Source organism: Cibotium barometz, chromosome 32 (assembly GCF_041138505.1).
Source record: "Cibotium barometz isolate CiBa-2024 chromosome 32, ASM4113850v1, whole genome shotgun sequence".
In the NCBI taxonomy this organism is placed as follows: domain Eukaryota; kingdom Viridiplantae; phylum Streptophyta; class Polypodiopsida; order Cyatheales; family Cibotiaceae; genus Cibotium; species Cibotium barometz.
The window spans coordinates 28338990-28366972 of NC_141077.1; the positions used below are offsets into that span (position 1 = coordinate 28338990).

At 42.1% G+C, this 27983-nt stretch overlaps 1 protein-coding gene across 1 annotated transcript; it reads right to left on the reverse strand.

Annotated features, from left to right (window-relative positions):
* Positions 1-438: 438 nt before the first annotated feature.
* LOC147620046 (mitochondrial inner membrane protein OXA1-like) lies at positions 439-27467 on the reverse strand. Its single transcript, XM_086772193.1, has 9 exons — positions 26688-27467; positions 26350-26440; positions 26000-26047; positions 25828-25886; positions 15501-15576; positions 1565-1696; positions 1328-1435; positions 1199-1253; positions 439-1050 (listed from the first exon to the last, which is right to left on the reverse strand). The coding sequence occupies exons 1-9, from the start codon at positions 27344-27346 to the stop codon at positions 890-892; spliced, it is 1389 nt and encodes a 462-aa protein (XP_086628319.1). The 5' UTR covers positions 27347-27467; the 3' UTR covers positions 439-889.
* Positions 27468-27983: the final 516 nt, after the last annotated feature.

A 27983-nucleotide genomic window follows, 5' to 3' on the forward strand; every position in this document is an offset into this window, starting at 1 on the left:
AATACATAAAAGATTATTAATTAACACAGAACAAACCTGTTTTATTACGCTTTGATTTGTGTCCTTTTGGAGAAGTTGCATTGCTAAACAAAGCAGATTTCTTTCCCTCATTCAAGAGAGTAAAGTAACTACTCCTTATGTAGGCGTATCAAAGATCATGTCCATGCATAGCCATTCTCAATATCGAAGCTTCGTCAACCTAAGATTCAAAACTCAACAACAGTTTCCAACTCAAGTAAAAACAATCCCACAGTGAGAAGGCCATTAGCTATGTAGTCTCTAGATCAACCATGAGAGAGTTCAGTCTAGGAATTGAAAGACGGTGAGTGCTTGGACACACACTTATGAGGGAATGGGTTGAACAAGAGAGTAGTAGAAGGTGAGAATTAACACAAAAACAGTGCTATAATGAAATTTTACTGGTGATGAAGGCTTAGTATGAGCAGAATGGGTGTTTGTTATTACCGGGGCATCCAATAGACATACAAAAGTGGGTGTGCTGACCCATTTTTATTCAACCCCCAAAATGATATTCATGCTCAACATACTCAATTTGGGGAAATCACAAACATCACCACCTCGAATAAGTAAAATCTATACCATGAAGATGCACGCAAAGAGCATTGGGCTTACATATAAATTATGGCCTTCTTGGCTTTTCTATGATTCCCTCAGCCGTTGTGAACTTCTACAAAACTTGAAGCAAGTATTCAACATCCACCAACTAGCTTAACTTTATCCTAGAAGCCTCTGAACCCTCAGCTTTCCTTATTCACCTATGAACCCAAATGCACAAGGAAGACGGATGTAGAGGACAATAAAGGCTTTCCCGCTTCTGAGCTGCAATTAAAAATAAATAGAGCCTGCAAATTTGAAATGCTTTGATAACTCATTTCCTTCTAGAGCCTTTTACTTTCTTTCTTCCGATAGACCTTGTGGGTCTATAAACTGGTTCAGCAGGCGTAACTGCTAAAACTGGTTCTTGTTTAGCCGACAAGTGTGCTGTCTCTGGTATATGTAGATACTCTTTTACAGCCCGTCTCTTCAAGACTGCACCAGCAAGGCCACAAAAGCTTGATTCAAAATACAACGCTTCGCATTTAACCACACACACACATCCTCCCACTCCACACCCCCCCCCCAACCCCCCTCTTTTCCTTCCCCACACAATGAGAGCAAAAATATATGGATACCATACTTGTGGACTGGAGAAGCGCCCAAAAATTCGAGGTGATCCAATAACAGAATAGCGCCTGGAAGGCATGAACAATAATGAGTCTCTGCAAGCATTACCAACTTCTTGAAATGTGCTCAAAAAATATGTTACCTTTTCAAAACTCATAGAGAGAGGGAACAACACAGCAGCAAAGATTCTCATGAATTTCTTCATCTTATCAGCCAGTGGGTTCCCTTCCATGCCTTCTGCAGCATTTAACTGCACAATACCATTGCTCTGCTTGTTAAATTTGGTAGATCAAAACTTTGAATAAAATTTCAAAATTATTGCAGTTCTTCAATGTGCAGTGCTCAGCATCTTTCTTGAAGAAGATGGGAAAAAACAAACCTCTACGGTAAGCAAAACACCCAAACATGTCACTGCAGGTAGTATGTACGTGCTATCCGCTGTTGAGAGATCTGTGAACCAAAGAAAACCTCCATCTTTGAAGGATTCAACTCTTGCTGCCATATTTCGTACCTGCAAAAGAAAACATACCTAATATAAGTAGGAACACTCTAAGCATGTAAAATATTGAATCAAAGTGTGCCTATTGCATATGTACACGTGTAGGATTTGGGGACCACTTTGTAAGGGCCATTATACTCGGTCAGAATCAAATCTTGACTACCAACATAGACTTGGTCAGATTTCATAGAGTCTAAGAAGGTGACCACCCCTCCACATTCAATTCGAAAATTCTTCACAGGCACAAAATTTGTAGCGCACCCAGACAGCAATGACACTTGTGAAAACGAAGTACAAACATCAGAATAAAACAAGACTTTACTTAAGATATCCAAGTAAATGAGCTCGTCTCTTGGGTTGTCATGTGACTTGCCAACCTATCGATGCAATTGTCCATTCTGCCAGTTTTTTGGTGATGCAAGACCACAGATTAATTTTATCCAGCAGAATAGGGGATTAGGGGATCCAAGTCCCAACACAGGCCGGGAGCGACACGTCGAATACAAAGTGACCGGCTAAATAACCCATGGTGAAAAAACAACACATACTTAAGCTGGCTGCCTCTTGCTGCTCCAAGAAATAGCTCCTAAGCCAAGGGTAAATCCGTAGTGTGATGTAGATCTCCTCGTGTCTAGTTCTCCTCCCCAATCAAAGTCACTCCAACCTCGGAGACTGACTCGATCCTTCATTCCCCCTCCAGTGTCATAGAAGAGTCCAAGATCCTTTGTACCCTGCAAACACCGCAAGATCCGCAATCTTGCGTCCCAATGAGTCTTCAAAGGTGTCTGCATGAATGAGCTCAAAAGCTCCACAAGAAAACTCAAGTCCAATCTGGTGTTCGGCAACCAAATCAATTAACTAACAAGCTTCTGATACAAGGAGGCATCAACCTGCTCACAAGGATCATGTACTATAAGTTTGGTATTCCGGTCCATCAGAGATGAAATAGGCTTGCAGTTCTCCATCCCAAAGGCCTCTAGCAACTCATGAACATACAGCTGCAAAGAAACAAAGAACCCCCTCTGGGTCTGCCAAATCTCCAACCCAAAAAGAAATGGAATAAGCCTAAGTCCGTCATCTCAAACTCCTTTGACAAGGCAGCCTTTGTCACAGCTATGTGCTCCACATGACCGCCAAATAGAATAAGATCATCCACATAGAGGATAATCAAGGTGACCATACTGCGTTCTCGAAAGAGATACAAGTTCGGATTTGCAACTACTATTTGGAAACCCTTTCTAAGAAAGAAAGAATCAATCTTCTGATTCCAAGCCCTGGGAGCCTGTTTAAGACCATACAAACCCTTTGGCAACCTATAAACCATACCTTTTGATCCCGGAACCTCAAAGCCTGGAGGTTGCTCAACATACACCTCCTCTTGCAAGTCACCATTCAGGAACGCAAATTTTACATCCATCTGATACATCGGCCACCGCTGAGAAGAGACAAGGGCAAGAACTGTCTGAATCGTGGTCATCCTAGCTATCGATGCAAAAGTGTCCTCATAGTCGATGCCAGGTCGCTGAGCATAGCCCTTAGCCACAAGTCTGGCCTTGTGCTTGTCCACCGACCCATCAAACGTATACTTAGTCTTGTAGACCCACTTGATACCAATGACTGACCATTTTGACGGCCTCTGAACCAACTCCCAAGTTTATTCTTCTCTATGGCTTCAAGTTCCAGTTACATGGCTTTTCTCCAAGTCTCCTGGGAAAGAGCTTCCTTAACTAAAGTGGGCTCTTTGTCCCAAATTATTTGAGACATCAATGCATAATTTACTTGTAAAAGCTCCTCCGACTAACGAACACAAGAACTTGGAATGTCCCTGTCTGCTACCAACATCTAGCAAGCCATCCACCATCTGGTTCCGAAAAGCCCACCGCAGTGTATCCACATTCAAGCGGCCATGACGAAACTACCACAAATCACCTAGCTGAGTACCTGTCAAAGAAGAGAGTGCTGAGAGTTTGTAAATCCCATTCTCCACTCCGCCTTCCTAGACAACCTGGCCTATTGCTTTGGCCAGGAGAGCAACAAAATGCTCATCAAACTCCACCTGTATGCCAGTCTTGCAAACCTCATGCACTAACAAAAGATGAAAAACCAAGAGATGGGACATAAAGAACCTAGGAGGAATGCTTCCCCCCTCTGCCATCGGGAATGATCTCCAACCTGCCCTCACTATGAATAGAATCTACTCCCGAGTATATCCCTAGCGGTGAGACCAACCACCTCCCTGCTCGAAGAAGATGAAGCTCTGGTGTCCATAATCTCCAAGTGCACAAAAGCTGGAGTCTGCACGGTTGCAACTGAGGAATCAACACCTTTCTTGGTGCTCTATTGAGGACATTTCCTCAAGTAGTGACCCTTCTAGCCACAATGGTTACAGGTCTGCTCCACTTTAAAGACATCACGATCCGAGTCGGGCTCCTGCTCAAAAGACTTCGCTTGTGAAGACTTCCCTTTGCCCTTGTTTTTGTTGTTGCAGCCTTTCGACCGCTGGCCAGTCAAGGCCTCAAAACCTCTGTCCTATGGAAGGTTCATAAACCGCTCTTCCTGATCCAAAACCATCGGCACATGCTCCTCCCATGTGATGGTGTTGAGCCTCCCACTAGTGATCAAAGAAGAATAGAAAGTTGAATACTTAGAGGTAAGATGAGACAGCAAAGTGATGGCAACATCCTCTGAAGATATCTCCTTCCCAGCCTAAAGAATCTCCTGTTGAAGAGCTTGGAGTTTATTGACGTGCTCTCGCATCGTCGAAGACTTTGTGGGATTCATCTGCACTTCCAAGGAAATTCTCTTCATGGATGATACCTGTGGTACAAAGAGCCAAGTGTTGCCAAATCCCTTGGACCAACATCATGTGTTAAATGTGATTGATCACTTGGGGTGTGCAATTAAGGAAGATGAAAGAACGCACACAGGCATTGACACGATACCACAACTGTGCCCGAGTCTCCCACTCTTTCCTAGTCGAAAGCGAAAGCTCCTCCTCCTTCAACTTTGGCCATGGAATTCCAACCACAATGAAGTCAGCCAAATCATAAGACTCTAAGATAGACTCCATCATTACCTCCACATGAAATAATTGGTCTCGTCCAACTATCGGTCCACCGAGAATGTCAGGAGGGTGGGGATTGAAACTTGGTTGAACACAATGCTAATCAATACACTTAAATACACTAAGATTTGATGGATACTTGCTCAAATACAAGAAGTAAATTGCTGAATTGACAAGAGACACACAATGAGCCGGAACGGCCGACCCCTCCCTCAAATAAAGTATATTAATCTTGGGAGAATCAAGTACATAGTGTCATGGGTGTTTCTGACCAGATTTCTATACCAATGCATATGAATACAGTATTGCAAACAAGTGGTTGTCGATGTAGACTTGCAACCCACACTACCCTCTCAAGTACCCATGTTCCCTACCATCTACTCTCTATTGTTCCACCAACACATGGTAGCAACAATCTGCAAGAGAGCACGTAGGACAAGAGAATACTACACAGGGTATGTAATCTTGTACCGGCAACAATATCGAGGCCCGCGAGGGTAGCTTCGTGGCGGTATGGGACGTCGCGAGGTGGAGATTGGTCAGTACGTCAACCTAGTTAGCTCAACTCGTGGCTCGGTGGGAACAACCAAGACTGTGGGCTTGCCCGCAGCGGCTGTCATGGTTGGGAGGTGAGTCAAGCTTGCACCCCCATGTTGTTTGTTTGTTTGCAGGTTTCGAGTCTCGTATCAGGAGCGTTCACGAGGAGATCTGGTGGGGATTTGACAGGTACGTCAGTTACTGTACTTTCTCGTCCTAGTGAAGTTCTGATTGTCTGTTCAACTCTAAAGTATTTGTCTTGCATTATCTTCTCCGAGTTTATGGAGAAGTGAATGGCCATAAATTCACATTCTTCTAGACCTTGGCAGCTCACACAACTTTGTTAACTACAAACTTGTGCAGAAATTGAGTCTTGATACGACACCCAGCAATCATACCTATGAGGTACGCCTACCTGCAGGAAGGCAAGTATGGGATCGAAAGATGGAGATGCTTCCAATCCAGATTCAGGGCTACAAAGATACTCTGGAATGCTATGTTATGCACCTAAAAAATGTAGACTTGTTATTAGAGATTGAGTGGTTAAGACTCTTCAAGTCCAGATAGATTGGTCTAGTCATATTTTTTCTTTTCAGCATAAGGACACCCAATATAGTATTTTAGATGATTGTATACATCCCTCTCAGGGACCTCTTGTAAATACAGTTGATTTTGAAAATATAATGGATTCTTCTTTGTATACCGCTTTCCATTATGTATTGATTCCACTTTCTTCCTTTCTCATCCCTTCCATGGATATCAATGAATTAAGTGTGTTTGAAAGCAAAGAATTACAGAAGATACTTTATTCCTTTCAAAATGTATTTCCTAAGGAACTGCCATCGGATTTACCACCTAAACAGGCCGTAGATCATCGTATTGACTTAATCCCTGGTGCTCATCCTGTCAGTATTCCACCTTACATATAAGATTCCTCCCCAGCCTCTCAAGATGTCCAGCATCTTTCTCTGTGATCAAATCCCTCTTCAGAAATATAAAAAATCTGTTTCTACCAGTTTTGGCCTAGAGAGAGAAAATATTCTAGAGAGAGAGTATTCAGATTTTAAATATTTTTGAATAGAAAAATATCTCATCTTATTAAAATAAGTTCTCCTAAAACAGAAGTTCAAAAAGATTTTCAAAAGGTGCATTAGAAGTTAAGTATAATCTGTTCAAGAGGCATTATCCTGGGAGTCAAGATTTTTTTGAAATTTTAAATTAAGGTCCCTATATGGACCAATAAGATTCATCCAAATGTAGGAAGGAGATAAATAGAAGAATAAAAGAAAAATCTCCCAAAAATAAGTAAATACTCACATAAGATTAAGAGTTGACTAAGAACAAGGTTAATAGTTAAAAAAGAGAGATATTTAGATGAAATGATACATTTTTGACACCTCAGTACTCAGTATGGGAGAATTTTCCTCATGAAGGAGACGCCTATTTCACATGTGTGAGAGTTTTAAACTCCCAAATAATGAGATATTTTTATCTCTTCTCTCTTCTATTTCAACTAGATCCAAAAAGTGGACTAAACTGACCCAAAAATAGTCAAAAATTGACCAAACTGATCTGAAAAATTCTAGAATCAGTTGGCTTAGTTAGAAGCTCACTTTTTCTTATAAATAGAAGCCTTCCCCTTTGTTGAAACTTAATAGTGTTTTGTACTGTTACCCTGCCTCTTCCAAGTGCCAAAAACAGTGAATTTTACTCATAATTCATTAGTTTTTGTCCTTCCCTCTTCTAAAAGATCGGTGGCCACTCTTGTTTCAAACAAGAGTAGAACCCTCAAACCATCAAGCCAAAAGAAAGCTCTCAAATTATCCATGTAAGTTATAAATTCTTCTTTTTTCTATTTCTTTTATGGTTTTTTTTATGATTTTTGTCTTTCCTAAAATGAAATGATGTTATGCCTCATTGAAAAAAAGGCATTCCCCTCTCTTCTTTAGTAAATCCAACCATTCTTTATCCTAGATGATTGATTATTTCATAAAATCAAGTTTTTCATAATGTTCTCTTAAATAAGTAAAAAAATGTTACACTGGAATGATTTAAATACTCTTAGTGAACTTCTAATTAATTTTAGTGAGTTAAAAATTAAAAAATGATCAGCCATACAAAGAAGGTTATGACGAAAGATGCATATTGATTAATTTTTATAAAAGAATGATTTTCAATAGAATTAAATTCTATGAAAGATACTTATTGATAAATTTTTTTATTATAAAAGTGTTGCTTTTTTCATTATGGATTTTTATGCATAAAATAATGCATAAAAATATATTTTTTATTACAAAAGAGTTACTTTCATCATATTGATTTTTATGCATAAAAATATACATAGAAGAATATTTTTTTTATTATAAAAGTATTACTTTTATCATTATTGATTTCTATGCATAAAAGAATATTTTTTAATTATAAAAGTGTTACTTTTATCATAAATGATTTTTATGCATAAACATATGCATAAAAGATATTTTTTTATATTAAAAGTGTGATTTTCATCATAAATGATTTTATGCATAAAAGATTTTTTTTTATATATTAAAAGTGTGATTTTCATCGTAAATGATTTTTATGCATAAACATATGCATAAAAGATATTTTTTTATATTAAAAGTGTGATTTTTATCATAAATTATTTTTATGCATAAACATATACATAAAAGATATTTTTTTTATTAAAAGTGTGATTTTCATCATAAATGATTTTTATGCATAAACATATGCATAAAAGATATTTTTTTATATTAAAAGTGTGATTTTCATTATAAATGATTTTTATGCATAAAAGATATTTTTTTATATTAAAAGTGTGATTTTCATCATAAATGATTTTTATGCATAAACATATATATAAAAGAAATCTTTTTATATTAAAAGTGTGATTTTCATCATAAATGATTTTTATGCATAAACATATGCATAAAAGATATTTTTTTATATTAAAAGTGTGATTTCATTATAAATGATTTTTATGCATAAACATATGCATAAAAGATATTTTTTTATATTAAAAGTGTGATTTTTATCATAAATAAATTTTATGCATAAAAGATATTTTTTTATATTAAAAGTATGATTTTCATCATAAATGATTTTTATGCATAAAAGAAATTCTTTTATATTAAAAGAGTGATTTTCATCATAAATGATTTGTATGCATAAACATATGCAAAAAAGAAATTCTTTTATATTAAAAGAGTGATTTTCATCATAAATGATTTGTATGCATAAACATATGCAAAAAAAGAAATTCTTTTATATTAAAAGAGTAATTTTTATCATAAATAATTTTTTTGTATGCATAAAAGAAATTCTTTCATGTTAAAAGAGTGATTTTCATCATAAATGATTTTTATGATGATAAAAGTGTGACTTTCATCAGAATTAGATTTTATGCATAATTAGATGCATATAGAATCTTTATAATTAAATAAGGGTTCTCTTTAATCCTCTGTTAATTTTCGTAAAAATTTAAAAAAATAAAAAAAGTAGATAATATGTGAGGAAATTCTTCCGTTTCCTATTCACTAAGATGGTAATAAGAAAATTCAATTAAACTATCGAAGTCGGAGATCGAGATAAATGATTATTTTATTCCTCATACGAAATTCATGTTTTAGTAAATCAGCACAGAGGATCAAGAAGCTGACATCTTCACCAAAGCATTGGGTACAGAGAAGCTCCGCAGATTCAGGGCTTCACTTGGTGTACATGAGATGGAGTTGAGCTCGAGGGAGAGTGTTGAGATATCGAGCTCGTCTAGTGAGGCGGTGGACACTGATGACCCGCCTGGGAGATAGACCCCACACTTACACCACTGACATGGTTGGTGAGATCTTGGGTGATATGCGGCCAATGGGATGACAGGCTGTGTGACAGCCATTCTAGAGAGAGAGAGAGTTAGTGATAGAGGATTAGAGATAGAGAGAGAGTTAGTGATAGTGAATTGGAGATAGAGAGAGTTATAGAGAAAATAGATAGAGAGGTTGCATTACAGATAAAGAGAGAGAGAGAGAGAGAGAGAGAGAGAGAGAGAGAGAGGAAGTTAGAGTTTGAGTTAGAGAGAGGGTGAGAGAGAGATGTACTTAAGTAGATATATAGATAGATAGATAGATAGATAGATAGAGAGAGAGAGAGAGAGAGAGAGAGAGAGAGAGAGAAGAGTTAGGGTTAGAGTTAGATAGAGAGAAAGAGAGAGAGAGAGAGTTCCAGACCCAAACTCTGATTCAAACTATTGACCAAGACCTAATTCCTTCGTCAAATTCAATCAATGACGATGTGCCCAGTTCATGAAAAATGTACTCAAAACACCCACCGAAACAGAAACTAAGTTAAGACTTTTGATTTTGATCTGAGAATAAGTTAACAGAATTTGAGGAATTCTATCTGGAATTCAGACCTGGATCTAGAAGTATTGGGATACGGATTTAAGATTATTCATGGTATTCAAACAAAATCAAAACTGAAAACTTGCATAAAAACCCTGTTTTCTTAAAGGACTGTCTTACGCCAGAATGCTGGAGGGAGCATTTGGCATATGTGTTTAACTAAGGGAAGTTCAGTTGCAACAGCTGGCAGGGAGTGTTTGGGAGACAGCTCACGCGACAAAACCTTGCCCAAGTCTTGACTAGCCTGGGTATGGTGAAAAATGGTGTACTTCCGGTACAATGGACGAGGACCGACGAAGCGGTCCCTGAGTGAAGTGCCAGGATACCTAAGGAGAATCCTGGAGGGTTCTAACCAGGCGATGCACGGGCTCGCGGTGCTTAGGACACCCATACGTATGTCAAGGAAGATATATATATGTATGTTGACGAAATGATTATTGTGATCTGTTACTGGATCTCGTTGCTGACCAGCTGGTCCCAACGGAGAGTCCAAATTGGTACTGTTTTTGTGAAATAAGAGATTGAATGGAAATTTTGAATTATAAAATCAATGATCATATCTGTTTTGTCAATGGATTATTTTTATATTAAAGTTTTAAAGAGGAGTGTGTGCGTACCTGTTTTCTAAAGCTAAAGTTAAGAAAGGCATTTCAATTATGGATGGGTGAGTACTTGTTTGGATCTACCGATTCCAGTGGCAGGGTGGTGGCTAACCCATGGGCCGGATGGGGTTAGACTAGAATCAGTGGAGTTTTAATAATCAAACTGAAAAATCTTAGGATTACGCCAGGATTCAAGTAGCTAGTTAATTCCCTGATAAATTTCTTAATTGAGTGGATCAACGACTGTGCCTGATCTTGATTAGGAAAAAAGCGTTGAATTTACTCAGATGCTCAAATTATATCAGTGATAGTTTCCATCTATCTGGTTTATTCAGGTGAAGGATAGTTTAGAATTGATCTCGTTAGAAAAAAATTCGTTAAGAAAATTCAAAAAGGTGGAATCGTCCCCGCTTTCCGGACATGGAAAATTTTCCTGGTTTCGGTTTTCGGAGTGACCAGTCTCGTGCCCAGGACATTCGTGGACGAGGCCCCGAGTGAGAAACCCTGCCCCGCGCAAGAGGGGGCTGCTTCCGCTGTCAACTACCGGGAGTCCGGTGCACGGAGGGGACAGAGGAATCTCACATTACAGGATGAGCTAAGCTGAGGAAGATGAGTTGGCTAAACAACTCGAAGATTATTTGAGGATGGACCAGATCCGTCCAAGTAAATCACCTTGGGATGCACCTGTGTTACTTAGAAGAAAGAAGGACAATACCTGGAGAATGTGTATAGATTATAAGAGATTGAACAAGCTGACAATTCAGAACCGTTATCCTCTCCCTAGATCAGATGACTCGTTGGGCTGAGTTAATGCAAGATTTTGATTTTGAGATTCGTTATAGAAAAGGGTCCATGAATAGTGTTGCAGATGCGCTTAGTCGAATTAGAAAGGTGAATACTTTGTCGTTCACCAAGATTTCTACTGACTTGTTTCAGTCATTGAGAGGACTTTGCAGGACTGATAGTTATTTTGGTCCATTTTGGCAGAAGATCCAGGACATGAGCTCATTGATTGACCAAGACTCCATGACTGAGCAGTCCACCATTCAGGCTGCAGGAGGCCAATGGATGATTCGGAATGGTTTACTATTCCGTAATGACAAAATTTGTGTACCACAGATCCCGAACATTAGGTCCAAGATTCTTAAGGAGTGTCACGACGCCCCTTCTGCTGGACACCCTCGGGTACATAGGACGCTATCGTTAGTGAAACACACTTTTTATTGGCCAAAGATGAAAGGGTATGTAGAAGATTATGTTCTCAAGTGTCAAATTTGTCAGGCAAATAAAGCTGAGTGCTTTAGACAGGCTGGGTTGTTGCATCCTTTGCAAATCCCAGGTAATAAATGGGAAAGTATTTCCACAGATTTTATTACTGGATTGCCAAGAACACATCAAGGCCACAATTCTATTTGGGTTGTGGTAGATCGCTTGACAAAAATGGCTAGATTTTTACCGACCCGGAAGACTATTACAGCTACGCAATTAGCACGGCATTTTATCGAGCAATTGTTTAGACTGTACGGGTTACCGCATGACATAGTCAGTGATAGGGACTCTAAATTTACGAGTGATTTTTGAAAACTTGTTTTTGAGAAGTTGGAAACAACTTTGAATTTGAGTTCCTCAAATCATCCTCAATCTGATGGCCAGACTAAAAGAGTGAATCAGATTTTGGAGGATATGATTCGAGTATATGTATGCAAAAGACAGAGTTCATGGGAGGATTATCTTCCTATGTTAGAATTTGCATATAACAGTACTAAGCATACGAGTACACGTTTTAGTCCTTTCATGCTTATGTATGTTTCCAACCTAGATCACCTGTTACAGTAGGATTCTCAAGACTTCAGCATGATGCAACACGTAATTTTTTGCAAGATATGCAAGAAATGTTACAAGTTGCAAAAGAATCTATTAGAAGTGCTCAAGACCGAGATAGATTTTATTCTAATAGACAGCGTTCACCCAGAGAGTTCTCTGAAGGAACGATGGTATATTTGCGAGTTCCGAAAGATTCCGAGACTTTACGGACAGGTCGATCTCCGAAATTATCCCCTAGATACTATGTACCATTTCGTATTACACGAAGGATTGGTTCAGTTGCATATGAATTGGATTTGCCTTCTCATGTGAAAGTTCATCTAATTGCTAAGATGGCCTAGGCCAGTTGCCATGTCACCTCAAAAAAAAAATTTAAAAAAAAATTACCCAGGGATTTTCGACCGCTCCGATTCAGATTCCAACCTCTGTTTTTACTTAACCTCTTGCAAAATACAAGTCGCTAGATCAACAACCAATATTATGGACAAGTTCGATGCTTTAAGATGAATGCCTAAATGTTCAAGCATTCTCAAAATCAGCATCCAATGCAAGATCTTCAAACAGCTTATTGTGCATGTGCCTAAGGTAAGTACCATCCGTTCCATACACTCGTATCCATCTATACGCTCTCCCATAATGGTAAGAGTGCATAGTCCATCATGCTTATGAAGCATGTCCAATCATACTTCCCCACTTCGGGATGGAAGCATGTCCATTCATGGTTCCTTGGAAAAGAACACATGTCTAATCATGAAGTCTGCCATGCTAGGTCAGACAACATGTCCAAGTTTTATTAACTTCAAAATTCTTGATACAGCATTCCCTGTAAGCTGATTAGGGTTTTGGATTGGGAATTTCTCACAAATACAGGCGGGTGATAGCCTCAGTGGCCCAAGCGACAGTGCCCCATGTGATAGTGCGGGAAGCGACCTTGTCCATAGCGAAGACGTGGAGAATCCGTTGTCAAACCTACTGAGATATGGCGTGCAACACTGTCTCCAGAGATACTATGCAAATGGAATCCTAGCCGCCCGAGCAAAAACCGAAGCGGTGGTGGAGGGGAATTCCATCACTCTCCCAATAGCACCACCTATCACCGGGAGAAGAGGAAGGTATTCCTTCCTACGGCCTGGGAAGCAGACTGTCAAGGGAAAGCCTAGTATGCAGATATGAAGGGATGTAATCATGGCCGCCTGAGCAAAAACCGATGCGGTGGTGGAGGGGGATTCCATCACTCTCCCGATAGCACCACCTATCAAGCCTGAAACGCCAGCCAGAGGATCAGATGTTGGGTCGAAGTTGTGCTGCCACCTCACAAAGAAGCTTGGACCGTACACAGTGCAACAGGGCTTAGTTGCATGACTATCCAACGCCACTCGCGAGTCAAACTCAACTTGGTAGTAGCCACGCCCCAAAGAATGAATATCAATAATCTTTCCAGGCACATCAAGAAGGCTAGCCTGTAAAAGATCCCTGAGGTGTCCACGAGCCGGGCGGCTACCAACAATCTTGCATACGAAAGTGGAGGCCTCTAAGGATGCGATTGTCGAAGCGAGGAGCTGGAGGTCCGCTTCTGAAAAGGAGAGGCAAGGGACAGCGGCCTCAGTCGGGGATGACGGAGCGGCTGCCATGAAGTCCTCCTGGGGGTTGAAGCCTAGAAGAGGCTGAAACTTGCCAGAAGGAAACACTGCCTGAGACCTGAAAACTGCCTTGAGAAAACACTGAAGAGGAGAGGCGAGAAGGGGAAGTGAGGAGCAGGAAGGATGAAAAAACAGAAAAACTAGGGAGAGGTGGACGGGCGGCGGAAAAAAAAGGGGGGGGGGGGGGGGCACAGGGTGACAGCTGGAAGGGGGTGGAGACGGTGATGGCAGGCAGGGGGGAGGAAAGGGCGATGGCGGGCTGGGTGCAGGAGGGGGAGAGGTGCAATGGCACAGGGAGCGCTCACAGCTCATGCTCGATCTTGTACCCAGCTGAGCAATCGTTATCCGCATGGCATGCGGCATTTGTACCTTAGGCCCTTGATGAACTCATTCTCAGAAAGTCAAAAAATGTTCTATAATTTTGAGGTTTCCTGGTGAGCTCTAGTGGGAACACCCATGTCCGGTTCGTGTGGATCCCTCGCAGGTCCAGCCATATAAGACAAATATACCTGGTGGGCTCTAGTGGGGACACCCATGTTCGGTTTGTGTCAATCCCTTGCAGGTCCAGCCATAGAAGACAGGTGATCTCTTGCCATGAGAGATCAAAAAACAGAGAGTCTAGGCTGTCCTGGAGGGGAGGAAGGTGGTCCATTTGGAGGCCGTGACCATCAAAAAACCAACCACATGAGAGTACCACCATCTCATATGTACATCCCGACATAACTGCAACGACGACTCAAGGGCCAATCTCAGGAGGCGCTCATTGTCAAGTGTGTATACATGATGAATACTAGTAATGGTCTAAATGAGGAAATCTATGACCAAAGGAGTGGCTCCAAACTTCACCAGCACGATCTCATGTGGCACAGATGGCTTACTCCTGATCATACATGAGAGCATCATCACCTGCCTCACTGAGATCCGGTCCGTAGAAGGAGGGTCCATACATCGCTGCTGGGCGCACTAAGGTATCAAATAGCCAACATTTGGTGCAGGGTTCCTGGAAATGGGGCTGGAAACAGTACCTCTCTATGCGGGCTAGAGATGCATATTATCTCACTAAACATGCGTCGGCGGCTGGTCTCGTGGAAAAGAGCGGGCTTGTAAAAGCAACCCCAAGGTATACATAAGATGAAACTATCTCCACCTGTGCTCCCCTATAGGAGAAAGATAAGGTAGATATAACCCAATATGATGTGTTGCAGACCATGACCTTAGTTTTGCCGAGATTGACCGTGAGGTCTCTCTCGTCACAAAACCCATGCAGTGCATCCAACTGTCTCTGCAGAGTCTGAGATCAGAACAACGTCATCACAATGAGCAAATATAGATTGTAGACTCCAATGTGAAGGCAAGTTACGATAAATAAAACATCTTCCAAACCCACTACCAGATCGAGCAGCCTCAAACAGCTACCTCTCTCTCTGACAAGCTCACATTGCTTCAATCTGTCCAAGTAGCGAAGCCACCCTTACAATCCTATAAAGGATGACATTTTTTATTCTTAATTTTACAAGGCCAGCTTAAAACAAAGATAACATGAGGCCTTCTCAGCCTACTTTTGACTAACTGTAATATCTCAAAATAGACTAAAGCCTAGCTCTAACAATGTCTCTTTCCTTGTATCTGTTCAGGTAAAGCTCACAAACAGGTTATGAAGTATAATGCCATCCATAATTATATACATTGCAAGTAAGACAAAGCCATAAAGTATCAAGGACTACAAAACGTTGGAGCAGGTTGAGCCCTTACCGCAAAAAAGAAACACATGAAGACGGGGGCCTGTAAAATTGCACCAACAAATGGAGAGAGTGGAGTTGTCTTATGCCTGGAAATACCCAACACAACACAACTAATTACCAACACACAGCTGACAGAGAAGTTAAAGCATCAAAAAGCAACAAACTTTTTGCCCAAAAATTCAATTATCCAAAAAGAAAACAAGACAAGCTAAGAAGTCAAAACAAAATCATTAGATGCTAAATAATCAATATTCTTTATATAGCAGAACCCCCTTAAAACTCCTAGCTCAAATTTAAGGAAAAGCCCACAAATTAGATGAAGTTTCGGTGTTTGTACACAGCCGACACAAACTTGCAGAAACTTCTTCGACTAACTCTCATGTTTGCTTCTTCTACACATTGCTATTTAATTATATTATTCCGCAGAAACTTAATGGCTGGCCTGTTGCAATGGCTTAATGAAATGATTTCCTACCTGCAATTGCGTTCCTTTGAATCAGCGATTTATTTTTGAGGGGTCTTGAATACTTTGATTGTGAGTACTACATGTATGATTTGCATCAATATACACTCTTTCATATGAAAAAGTCTTTGCTCATTTACACCGTTTGGGCATTAAAAAATGTATACAATAGTTTAGGTCTACGGTCTTCTCTATTGTGTGTTTGCCCTCTCTTTTTTTTTGCAAGAAAAGAGACTTCTATTAAGTATGAAAGAATCAATACAAAATCACGGCTAGAAGCCAGAAATCTGCATCAGAGAGTCCTCTCCAAACTTCAAAAAATTCAAGAAAGGGCCAATGTTTATTTTTGAAAAAATTCTCACAAAACTTAATACTTACGAATACAAAATTTCATTGGAATTGACACAATTTTGAGCTAAATTATAATTAAAATAATAAAATGTCTTAAATTTTACATATTTTTTGAAATTGAGAACACCTTTTTTACTAGTAAAAATGAGAACCTTTCAGGTCCATTGTACATAGTTTTTTGTCAACACTCGAATGGGCCCTTCACTTTTGGTCAATGGTCACATGTTAATAACCAGTGGTCCAACAAATAATGATGCCAAGAGAGTCCAGTGGGAGTCGTCGAAGACGAGAAGATCCCATGATCCCACTCAATAAAGAGGATGTGCTTTACTTGCGTTGATCTAGATGGTTCCTAACTTCCTGTATACGAGCCCAAGTGGCCATAAGGGTATGAATAATATTCCCCCACACAACTATGGTGTTTGTGCATGAGCCATGCTTGAAAATGATTAAATAGTAAATCCTTTGGGCACAGACCACACCAGTTAGCCCCGGCATCGCATACCAAATAGGACCTGCCCTGGACCATCTCCATCAAGGATGGACAATCGGGATTGGATTGCCCCCATGGTCTAGGCACAAACCATCATAGCACAAGGTTATAACAATACACAACCCACTCATCACATAACCCTCACTTTCCAAAACAAGTTATATATATGGGATTATTAACTTAGAAGTCATTTTATTAACTTATAAGCCTTAGCCCTTATAAGTTATAATCACTGCTTTTACTGATCTTTTCGGTCCTTTAACCTGCAGATTATCCAACCTAACCCCCAGGTTGATAATCTACACCCCAATTAGCCTCAGGTACACCACAATGGCAGAGTCATGGTCCTCGACCTCAAAGAGAACCTATGGTTCAGACTGAGTGAGCTAGGTAATAGAGCCCCAAGTGATGCATATAGTACCTCTCCTCGGTATACCTAAGAGCTGAGCTTATGAAGCTCCATATCCTCTTGGCAACTCCGCAGCCCCAGAGACAATGTTGTACATTCTTAGAGGCTATCAAGCATCTAGGGCACCAAAGATAGCTCTCCATTGGTTAACAGGGAGTGCCAAAATCTCTTCTGAATGGAGTAATCCCAAAGCTTTCCCAATGTAGCCTAAGGGTAAGAATCTTTTGAATCAATGTCCGAACAGTAATAGTATGGCATTCCTCACACTGTAACTAAAGAAAGGCAAACTTTTCAAGGGATTGGTTACATCAATCCATTCCCACTCACTGGAAACCCATGGGAGATGTTTAATGGGACATCCACCATAAAGCCATAACCTTGAGTCACAGACTCAGTCAATAGAACAGTGCCTTTTTGAGCGACCCACAACTCTCATAGGGTGGAGAACAGCTCCAAGGATGAAGTCCTCGATGTGACATCTCATCAATCTCCATCCAGCCACAACAGTATGGAATATGCAATCTCCCTCCTGGTCCTAGTCCAACATGGCTAATACAAGTTGTCTTGTAAAAAACACCAGCCACCTGGGGTAATACTCATCATGGAATGTGCCAGTGGGCCACTCATGGAGGATAGTTGCATCAATCTGCTCAATCCGTCTCTAATTCCGCATGAGGTGTTGGGTGGAAGCATCTTTCTAATCCATGGGAAGACTTCCAGTGCCCGACTGTTGGTGCACATCTCTTCCAGCCTGGCCATTGCATATAACCAAAAGCACCCAAAGGCAGGCGGCAATCATCTCTAATAAGATCATTCCACAAAATAAAGATTGAATGATGAATGCAAATGATGACTTGATGCTTATCTATATGCTTGGAGTTGCTGGTCAGTCCAATGCTGCTGCCGTTGAATGCTGTGCAAAATGCAAACATGCTCTGATGCAAACCCTAAGTCTTCTACTGACTTCTATATGCGTGAATGATTTTCTCAGAGTGGGTTAAGGGACTTTGACTGACGGACTGACTCTCTGAGGCTGAGGAATGACTACGTAGCTCGTGCCTGACATATCCTGGACTCAGGATTACAATGGGGTCACGGCGTACGACAAATATCAAATCCTAAAGGGTTCTACTGCGGTACAGTGTACGACAAATATCAAATCCTAAAGGGTTCTACTGCGGTACAGTGTTGTACTAATGACGAGCCATCTTGTCACCATGCACTCCAGTGCAGAGTGCATGTGACATGATAGAACTCATGCCCGGACACATGGACAGGATGATGGACACATGGAAACAGGATTCCTAATGTTGGCATTGCAAAAAGCACCAGTCTTTGATCAAAAAGCAAAAAAAAGCAAAAGTCAAACTCTGTTGACCAAAAAGCTAAGGGCACCATTGGAAAGAGGACGTCGAACTGGATCAAAAAGCTAAAAACCGCTTTTTCAAAACGCAGCTCCAAGGCCAAAAAGCAAGGCCCTAAAGTTGTAGAAGCACAAATCAAGAACTTTGGTTAATATTAATAATATTTAAAGCAAAAGCCAAGAGTTAAAGCAAAAGCCAGAAGTTAAAACAAAAGCAAGGTAAAACAAAAGCAAGACCTCCCATCTTGTATATAAGAAACTTGCACCTTCATGGAGAAGCATAGAAGTACTCGTGGCGATCTTGAAAAAGAGCTTGTGAAGAATTATCATCATCATTATCTCTAGTACTGCCCAGATTCTTCATCTTCGCCGGCAGCTGCCTCTTTAAGCACCCATCTCCACCTCTGCGCCTCCCTGCAGTGCTCAGCGGCCACCTCTACACTGCCCTATGAAGAAGCGCCGCCGGCGTTTCCGCCAACTATTTGCCAATTTTTCACCAGTGTGTACTCCTCCTCCAACGCCTGTTTGTTGCCCCTTGCCGCCCCCAACAGCACCACCTGAACCACACGTCAGTCACCTTCTTTTGGAGGATTGCCACCCATTGAAGAAACGACGCCTCCTCTCTTTTTGGTGAAAGAACCTTGGACAGCTATGCATCTCTCTCAATATCCCATCCTCAAGTTTCTTGTGAGATTTTTGTGAGTAAAGTAACAAAGACTTGATTCAAATATTGGATATTAATACTAGCCCGGTGTAAGACTCTTGTGGATCATCCTCGTGGTGAGCTCGACATCAGTTATCTTGTGTCTCGACATCGACTTCAGCTCGACCTCTACATCGGCACTCTTGTTTGATATTGTATTCATTTGTTGTATAGCTCTTGGCTTGGAAAAGCCCGTGGATTGTTCTTAAAATAAATTCCTGAAGAGAGGGCGGGCTTTTTCCCCGCTCAGCGTGGTGTATTGTGTGAAACCCCTATTCCCATCTCTCTCCCCCCCTCCTCTCTCCATCTTTATCTCTCATACACGTGGTTGCGTCTATCACAGCACACTCCGTTGGGCTTACAAAAACTATCTGATTCTTCGATCGGAACCATGCTTCCATCTGCTCTATGACTTCTTCCTTGTCGATCATATCTGGTTGCTGCTCTTCTGATACATCCTGCAATGATGGACCTACATAGGGCTTCAACCAAGAAACATGAAAGACATTGTGCATAGTCCAACTTTCCAACGACTTTCACTTCAAAGAGACATCACTTAACTTCTAAATGACTGGAGAAGGGCCAAAACTACGGAATGAAAGCTTGGGACAACGCTTGCCCACTTGCTTCATCCGTTGCTTCATGATCCGGAGATATACCCAATCCCCTTCCTTAAAATTGACATCTCCTGAATTTATTGGCTTGCCCGGTATAAGCTTCCTGAGCTTTGGCAAGGCACTCCTTCACTGACTCAATGATTTCCGAAAATGTTTCCGTGGTCTTGTTGGCCTCTAGGGATGGTGATACCTATCTCGTCAAAAGAGATGAGAACCACCAACCAATTGCTGCCTCATGCAACGTCCGGCCGATGCTAGATGAGTGAGTTTTATTCAAGATTGCCTAAACCAATAGAAGATGGTATTCCCATTTGGATTCCTAGTCATGACAAAATATCGAAGGCCAATTGATTATATATCCCTGCTTGGTCATCTGTCTGTGAATGGAATGCACTGGACAGCTCCAACTTAGTCCCAAAGTTGTCAAACAATGCTCTCCAAAAATTGAACGTGTACTTTGGATCTATGTTGAATATGATTGTCCGTGGCAAACCACCAATGGGATACCAAAACCGAATGAACAAGCGAGCTATGTCCTCAGCTGTTGCATGGAATGAACATGCAGAACTTACTAAATGTGTCTACAATAGTCATGCACTGTGTGTTTCTAGATCCAGATGATGCGAGAAGAGGACCTACGAAGTCCATATTGATGTTGTGAAAAGATCCCTCTAGAAAAGGCAAAGGCTGAAGTAACCCTGTGTAAGCCCAGTGGGGCGTGCAATGCCAGATTCAACCACGTGTCCAAGAGATAAAGATATAGAGAGAGAGAAATAGGAAACTTGCACAATACACCACACTGAGCGGAGAACATGCCTTGCCCCCTTTCAAGAATTTATTCAAGAACAATCCATGAGCACGTTGGCCAAGATCAATACAATCAATGAATACAAAACAAACAGATATGCCGATGTAGGATATTGATGTCGATGTCGATGTCGATGTCGATGCACGAGATCTCTGATGTCGAGGACACCACGGGGATGACCCACAAGTATCTTTCACCGGGCTAGTACCAACTTCCCGCCGCTTCCACATGCGGTCAGAACCTCTCTGTAACTTCCCCCACTGACCGTAGAGGGTATGAACGATGTCGAGCCAAATGCTCGTAATGGACTCAGCTGGCGGAGTGTGGGTGCCCTCTATGGCCTCATGTCATGTGCAGAGTGTGTATCTACCGTGTGCTACACGCACACAAGACTAGCTTCGAGGTTTGGGAAAGCTTAGAGCTAGGCAGGCTGATTGGCGAGCTGAGTTAGGGATAGACTAACGGGCGGGCACCCAGGTGTGGACGAGCGGGCGCCCAAGTGTGGACGCCCTATGACCGGCCAAGAGCCTATAAAAGGGTGGCCAAGGTTAGTCATTACTCCATAGAGTCTCGCGTGTCTTTGTGAGAGTTCTATGATCAGGAGCCTGGATCTAGTGCAGACAAGGCCGGCCCGCAAAGGTAGCTTCGTGGCGATATGGGACGTCATGAGGTAGAGATTGGTCGGTACGTCTATCTAGTTAGCTCAGCTCCCGGCTCGGTGGGGACAGCCAAGACTTGTGGGCTTGCCCACGGCTGTCAAGGTTGGGAGGTGAGTCAGGCCTGCACCCCCTTCACGTTTGTTTGGTTTATTTGCAGGTTTCAAGTCTTGTATCAGGAGCGTTCTACGAGGTGATCCTATGGGGATTTGACAGTGGTATCAAAGCAAACCTCGAGAACGAACAAGTTGGTAGGTAGAGAGAGAGAGGTCAAAGAAAAGGTACGAGTTCGAGAAGATTGCTCTGGGATACACAGCACATTATCGTTGGTGAAACACACTTTTTATTGGCCAAAGATGAAAGGGTATATAGAAGATTATGTGCTCAAGTGTCAACTTTGTTAAGCAAATAAAGCTGAACGCTTTGGACAGACTAGGCTGTTGCATCCTTTGCAAATCCCAAGTAATAAATGAAAAAGTATTTCCATGGGTCTTATTACTGGACTGCCAAGAACACATCAAGGCCACGATTCTATTTGGGTTGTGGTGGATCGCTTGACAAAAATGGCTAGATTTTTATCGACCCAGAAGACCATTACAACTACGCAATTCGCAAGGCAGTTTATCGAGCAATTGTTTACACTATACGGGTTACCGCAAGACATAGTCAATGATAGGGACTCGTTTACAAGTGACTTTTAGAGGCTTGTTTTTGAGAAGTTGAAAACAACTTTGAATTTGAGTTCCTCAGATCATCCTCAATCTGATGGCCAAACTGAAAGAGTTAATCGGATTTTGGAGGATATGCTTCGAGCATGTCTCCAAAAGACAGAGTTCATGGGAGGATTATCTTCTTATGTTAGAATTTGCATATAATAGTACTAAGTATACGAGTACAGGTTTTAGTCCTTTCATGCTTATGTATGGTTTTCAACCTAGATCACCTGTTACAGTGGGATTTTCAGGACTTCAGCGAGATGCAGCACGTAATTTTTTTGCAAGATATGCAAGAAATGTTACAAGTTGCGAAAGAATCTATTAGAAGTGCTCAAGACAGAGACAGATTATATTCTAATGGACATCGTTCACCCAGAGAGTTCTCTGAAGGAACGATGGTGTATTTGCCACTTCCGAGACTTTACGGACAAGTCGATCTCCGAAATTATCCCCTAGATTTTGTGGACCATTTCATATTACACGACGGATTGGTTCAGTCGCATATGAATTGGATTCGCCTTCTCAAGTGAAAGTTCATCCTGTATTTCATGTCAGTAGACTTAAGGAAGTACTGGGTGGAACAGACTAGTTAATTACTCCTCAAGAAATTATAGATGTCGAGGACATGACATTTGTTCCACACGAACTTGAAAAGATTCTTGGATTTCGTGAAAGACGATTGCATAATACACTTATCACGGAATACAAGATCAAGTGGAAGGATCGTGTTGAGGAGGACGCTACATGGGAGACATTGACTACCCTTCAAAGGGATTACCCTGGCTTTTTCGTGAGCTCAAGAGTGAGCTCTTAGAGAAAGGGAAGTATGTCATGTGCACAGTGTGTATCTACCATGTGCTACACGCACACAAGACTAGCTTCAAGGTTTGGGAAAGCTTGGAGCTAGGCAAGCTGATTAGCGAGCTGAGTTAGGGATAGACTAACGGACGGGCACCCAAGTGTGGACGCCCGATGACCGGCCAAGAGCCTATAAAAGGGTGGCCAAGGTTAGTCATTAGTCCATAGTCTCGCGTGTCTTTGTGACAGCTCTATGGTCAGGAGCCTGGATCTAGTACAGACGTGCACCGCTTTAGGCAGCCAAGGGTGGCACCAGTCTTGAGGCCCGCAAGGATAGCTTCGTGGCGGTATGGGACGTGACGAGGTAGAGATTGGTCGGTACATCTATCTAGTTAGCTCAGCTCGTGGCTCAGTGGGGACAGCCAAGACTTGTGGGCTTGCCCACGGCTATCAAGGTTGGGAGGTGAGTCAGGCATGCACCCCCTTCACGTTTCTTTGGTTTGTTTGCAGGTTTCGAGTCTTGTATCAGGAGCGTTCTATGAGGTGATCCTATGGGGATTTGACACCTCACTACATCTAGCTCGCCAAATGTGCTAGGCTGCAATGTTACTGCAAATCTCCCAGTCGCCAGTGGTCTGTAGGTGGAGCTGTGACTGGTATTGCCGTAATACGATGGTGAGAGACCTGAAGGGCTAGCCCTCACCCATCTTCCTCGTAAGCTCTGACCACCTTAGCCTCTATGGCCCAAGCGACAGTTCCCCATGTAATGATCCGGGTCGAGGCCCTGCCCATAGTGAAGATGTGGAGAACCCGCTACCAAATCTGCTGAGCCTTTGGGCAATCCCAAAGACAATGTCGCTAAGACTCCTGAGGGTGGCCACACCACGAGCAAGCTGCTGGCTGACCTCCTACTGCCAACCAAGTGCCAACCGCCAAGCTTCTGTGTGCCATCAACCAAAGAAAGAGGGTGATCTTTCTAGGCCGAAAACTATCCCAAAGCCTGGCTAAAAATTCAAGGAAACATTTTCTTTACATGAGAGATTTCACAGTTAAGACAGATCATCAGGCGCTTAAATGGTTACAAACCATGCCACTGTCCAATGGAGTGATAGGCAATCCAAATGGAGTCAATTGTTCCAAAAGTTTGGGAAAATGATTGAATACGTCCTTGATAAGAATAACCATGTTGTGAAATCTCTCCTATAAAGGAAATGTTTCAAATGTTTATGCATTGTTATTAACCCCAGAAGCACTTTGTCATATATCGAATAATTCTTTTCAGCTGCATTCAACTTGCCACTATAATAAGCCACTGGCCTACCATCTTGCTGTAGAACAGCCTAATGGCTAGGTTACTTGCATCGGTCATCACCTCAAAAGGATCATCCCATGATGCCAACTTCAAGGCTGGTGACTCAGAGGCAACTTTCTTCAATGTCTCTAAAGCCTTTCCCATAACGGACACTTTCGGGCGACGAGTCTTCGCGCCATAGTCACAGGAAACAGCCGTTTCAATCCCTAGAAACACGTTTCTCCGTTTCAGGATCCCATCTGTTTCCATGGCCGTTTCTCGTTTCCCAGTTGATATTGTCACAAGAAACGGTTGTTTCCACCCCTAAAAACTCGTTTCCCCGTTTCCATTCCTCGAACGTTTTTGTTCCCGTTTCTCATTTCTGGTGACTATGCTTCACACCCTTGAGCAAGTCGGTGAGAGGTGTGGCAAGGTTAGAAAACTTGTCCATATGTGTGTCGTAGGCCTAACAAAGACTCACAAATGAGTGGATTTCCCAAGCTGTCTTGGGAATATCCCAACTGAGTATGGCCTATACCGTTTTAGGGTCGAGGCTAATACCGGATGAGCTAATGATGTATCCCAAATAATGAATTTCCTATCACGTGCATGCCCGTGCCAATTGGCATGTATCTGTGCCATGTGGAGTGGAACCTTAGCCCCTAGCTCGGGGGTGGATCAAAGCACTGATCCTACGGTTGGGTGGTGAGCTTGCATGCACTCTTTCTATTTGGTTTTCTCTAATCTTGTATTGTATTGTGTTTAGGAGATCTTGGTTGGACTGGCTCGGGAGGCCTCTTACACATGTCAAAAGTGACAAGATTGTGGACAAGTTAAATTAAGAGACTGTCAACTGTGAAGCATGCTGGTGCACACACTCCACAGCCAATCACAGTCGATTCTCGCTAAAGCAAGTGATGACTCTTCCTTGCCAACCAATTCCTCAGTATTTGGCACTGTTTTTGTGTGTGTGCTACTGCTTGCATTGGCACAGCATCCAAAGTCTACCTGGGAGTCCTCATCAAAGCATTGCAAAAAAGGCTTGTGTGACACAAGCTAACCGACCACCCCATAGGGCAGGTTTTTTTTTTTTTGGGGGGGGGGGGGGGCACAATGATCCTACTTAGTTGCATCCTATGCAAGAAGCAATCACTCCACACTGAAGACAAGTTGTCTTTGAGACCAATAACCTATAGTGGGATATCGCACACATAGAGGCAGAAGGGGAGTAGATCAGTTCTGGCCTCCCCATATAAATTGCATGTTTGCGTGATTGTAGGCTAGCCACAACCTCCTTGTGCACTGCCATTGCTGCTCTACTAAGGAGAGAAAAGCAGCCAAGAGTCAAAGGACTAAACTAGAATCCATGCCCCCCCCCCCCCCCCCCCCCGTAAATATACAAAAGCATGCTGGTATACCAAAGCTCAAGAGAGTTTTTTTGACCTCTCCCCCTCTGTTTTTGGCTGGTTCTGCAACACTGCCACAGCTGAATTCAGCATTTGCCAAGCAAGGAGGAGACTGGCTGTGAATCATGTGGAGGAGTAGTCTGATTACTGCCGTTATTAAATATAATCACGATATTGTGGATTGAGGCCTTGCATGAGCATTAATTAATTGTGTCAAGACATGAAGGTTGATAAAAGTCTTTGCTTTGAGCAAGTATACCAACTTTGCAAAAAGCGCCATAATTCGCGAGCGAGCGTCAGCAGAAACCCTCGGATCATAACCCTGCACATGTGCCCACAATCCCGGGTCAACAACACCCATTTACACAAAACCTAGACGCAAAGCATGCAAGTCAGCCGGGGTTTAAAAAACCATGAGATTAGGCTGGCTCATACACTATCCTTAATTTCTGCATTGATCTTCTCCATTTCTGGTCTCATCAGCTGCATAAAGCCCACACAGCACAAGTCAATGTGACAAAGAAACCTGCTCGTAATGTGCATGCGATAAAAGCCTACAGAAAAGCTATTTGGAAGAAAATACAGCCCATACACATGCATGCGCACCCCCCCCAACACACACACACACACGCTGTGCAATGCAATATAACCATGTATAGTACAGACCCAAACCAACATCAAGAGAACAGGCTTTAAACTACACTATAGAGTTTGATTTTAGAAACCGTCAAAAGAAATTCAAACCAACATTTTCCGAAAAGAACAAGAGCAGCTTAGATACATACCGAAAGCTTTGCTGCCGATCTTAACTGGTAAACAATCACAGGAAGGCACATAATTCGAATACCTACTGTCGTGACCGCAATCGCAGCCCACCTAAGACATGGTCAATGTTGCCCAGCCAAACATTTTAAGGTTTCAGTCAGCATGCTATGCCATGTCAACAACCATTATACACAAACAAGTTATTTCAGCATCAAAAAGCACATATACATCATCATGGAAAGATACATGTGACCTTAGAACCATAAAGTACATATCATTGAAAACACATATTTCGCTTTGCATCATACATTCTGACTCAGCATCATCACATCATCTTTTTTATATACATCTATCATACCATGGAAGCCCAGCATGCACATGCACACTTTCAATGAGCAGCTGCAAGAAGGCTGTTGGATATGAACAATCTCCTATCACCGCGCTAACCTCGCTGATGGCTTGTGCTTGTGGAGTCACCAAGTTCCCTACCGTGTCTGCATTTGCAACACTGAAAGCCTCAGCACTGCCCGCCACCACTTGAGTGTTCCCAACATTCAAGTTCCCTAGCTCGTCTTCCAAGTGCTTCCCGGTGGCAGTGCTAGAAAACCTGACCATGGAAACGCCGTGTACAGGGGCATAGCTATGGCCGAAGTAGAACCTTTGCACACCATCTCTCCTGATCCAAACATACGAGCTGTTGTCTGGTGAATTCCTTAACCTAGACAGCCATTTTGGCATACTTGCAGGAGTGTATTCTGTGGAGACCTGGTGTAGATTCAAAGGCAAGCCATGTATGCGCTCTTCGTCTTCATCCATGAGGGCTCGGCTATGGATGTAGGAAGTTTGTTCACCATAGCCATAGCGGCTGTGCTTCTGGTCGTCACGTGAGCCATTTGTCCAGGGTGCGAGGGAGCGAGGGATATGCGATCGATTGATGGCATAGAAGGCGTTTGGGTATGGCCTGCGGGTACGGCTTCCCGCTTGCACCAGCTTGCGGAACAGTTGCCTCGTTCCCATTCCGCAGGATCGATTTACCACTGCGCGAAGGAAAAGCTTCTTGTTTATAGGTTAGTCATGGCAAAGTCTGAAGAATTGCTGCCCACGTTCCCATTCAGTGTTTTTGGCCCGCCCATAACATGGACATAGCCCACCGTTATATATAGTACACACTAGTGACACTACCTCATGAAAAAGTGGGCCACTGTTGTCCTGAATTAGTGGGTCACTCTTGCTTATGATGATCCTCTTGGCCAAGAGGGGTTTGTCAAACAGGTGCCAAAAAAAACAAATGTGTCCAAATACTTTGATTGGCACCCTATTGCATTGATGCCTGTGATCTAGAAATTAATCACTAAAATGATCATTGCTAGGATCAAAATGATCTTGAATAGGAGCCTACATCCAACTCAGTATGGCTTTGTCCCTAGATGACAAATTGCAGATAATATATGTAATGCATATGTGGGAATAGAATATGCCAAATCTACAGAGCATGATGTCTTATCACAGTGCAAATAGATGGCTTTGTCCCTAGATGACAAATTGCAAATAATATATGTAATGCATATGTGGGAATAGAATATGCCAAATCTACAGAGCATGATGTCTTATCACAGTGCAAATAGATGTAGCAAAGCCTTTTGATACAATTTTT

Coding starts and splice junctions, on each gene's coding strand:
- LOC147620046 (XM_086772193.1), bottom strand. CDS start 27,346: ATGGGAACGAGGCAACTGTTCCGCAAGCTGGTGCAAGCGGGAAGCCGT. Junction 26,441..26,687: donor GTGCATGCTGGGCTTCCATG/GTATGATAGATG, acceptor ACCATGTCTTAG/GTGGGCTGCGATTGCGGTCA. Junction 26,048..26,349: donor GATCGGCAGCAAAGCTTTCG/GTATGTATCTAA, acceptor GGCTTTATGCAG/CTGATGAGACCAGAAATGGA.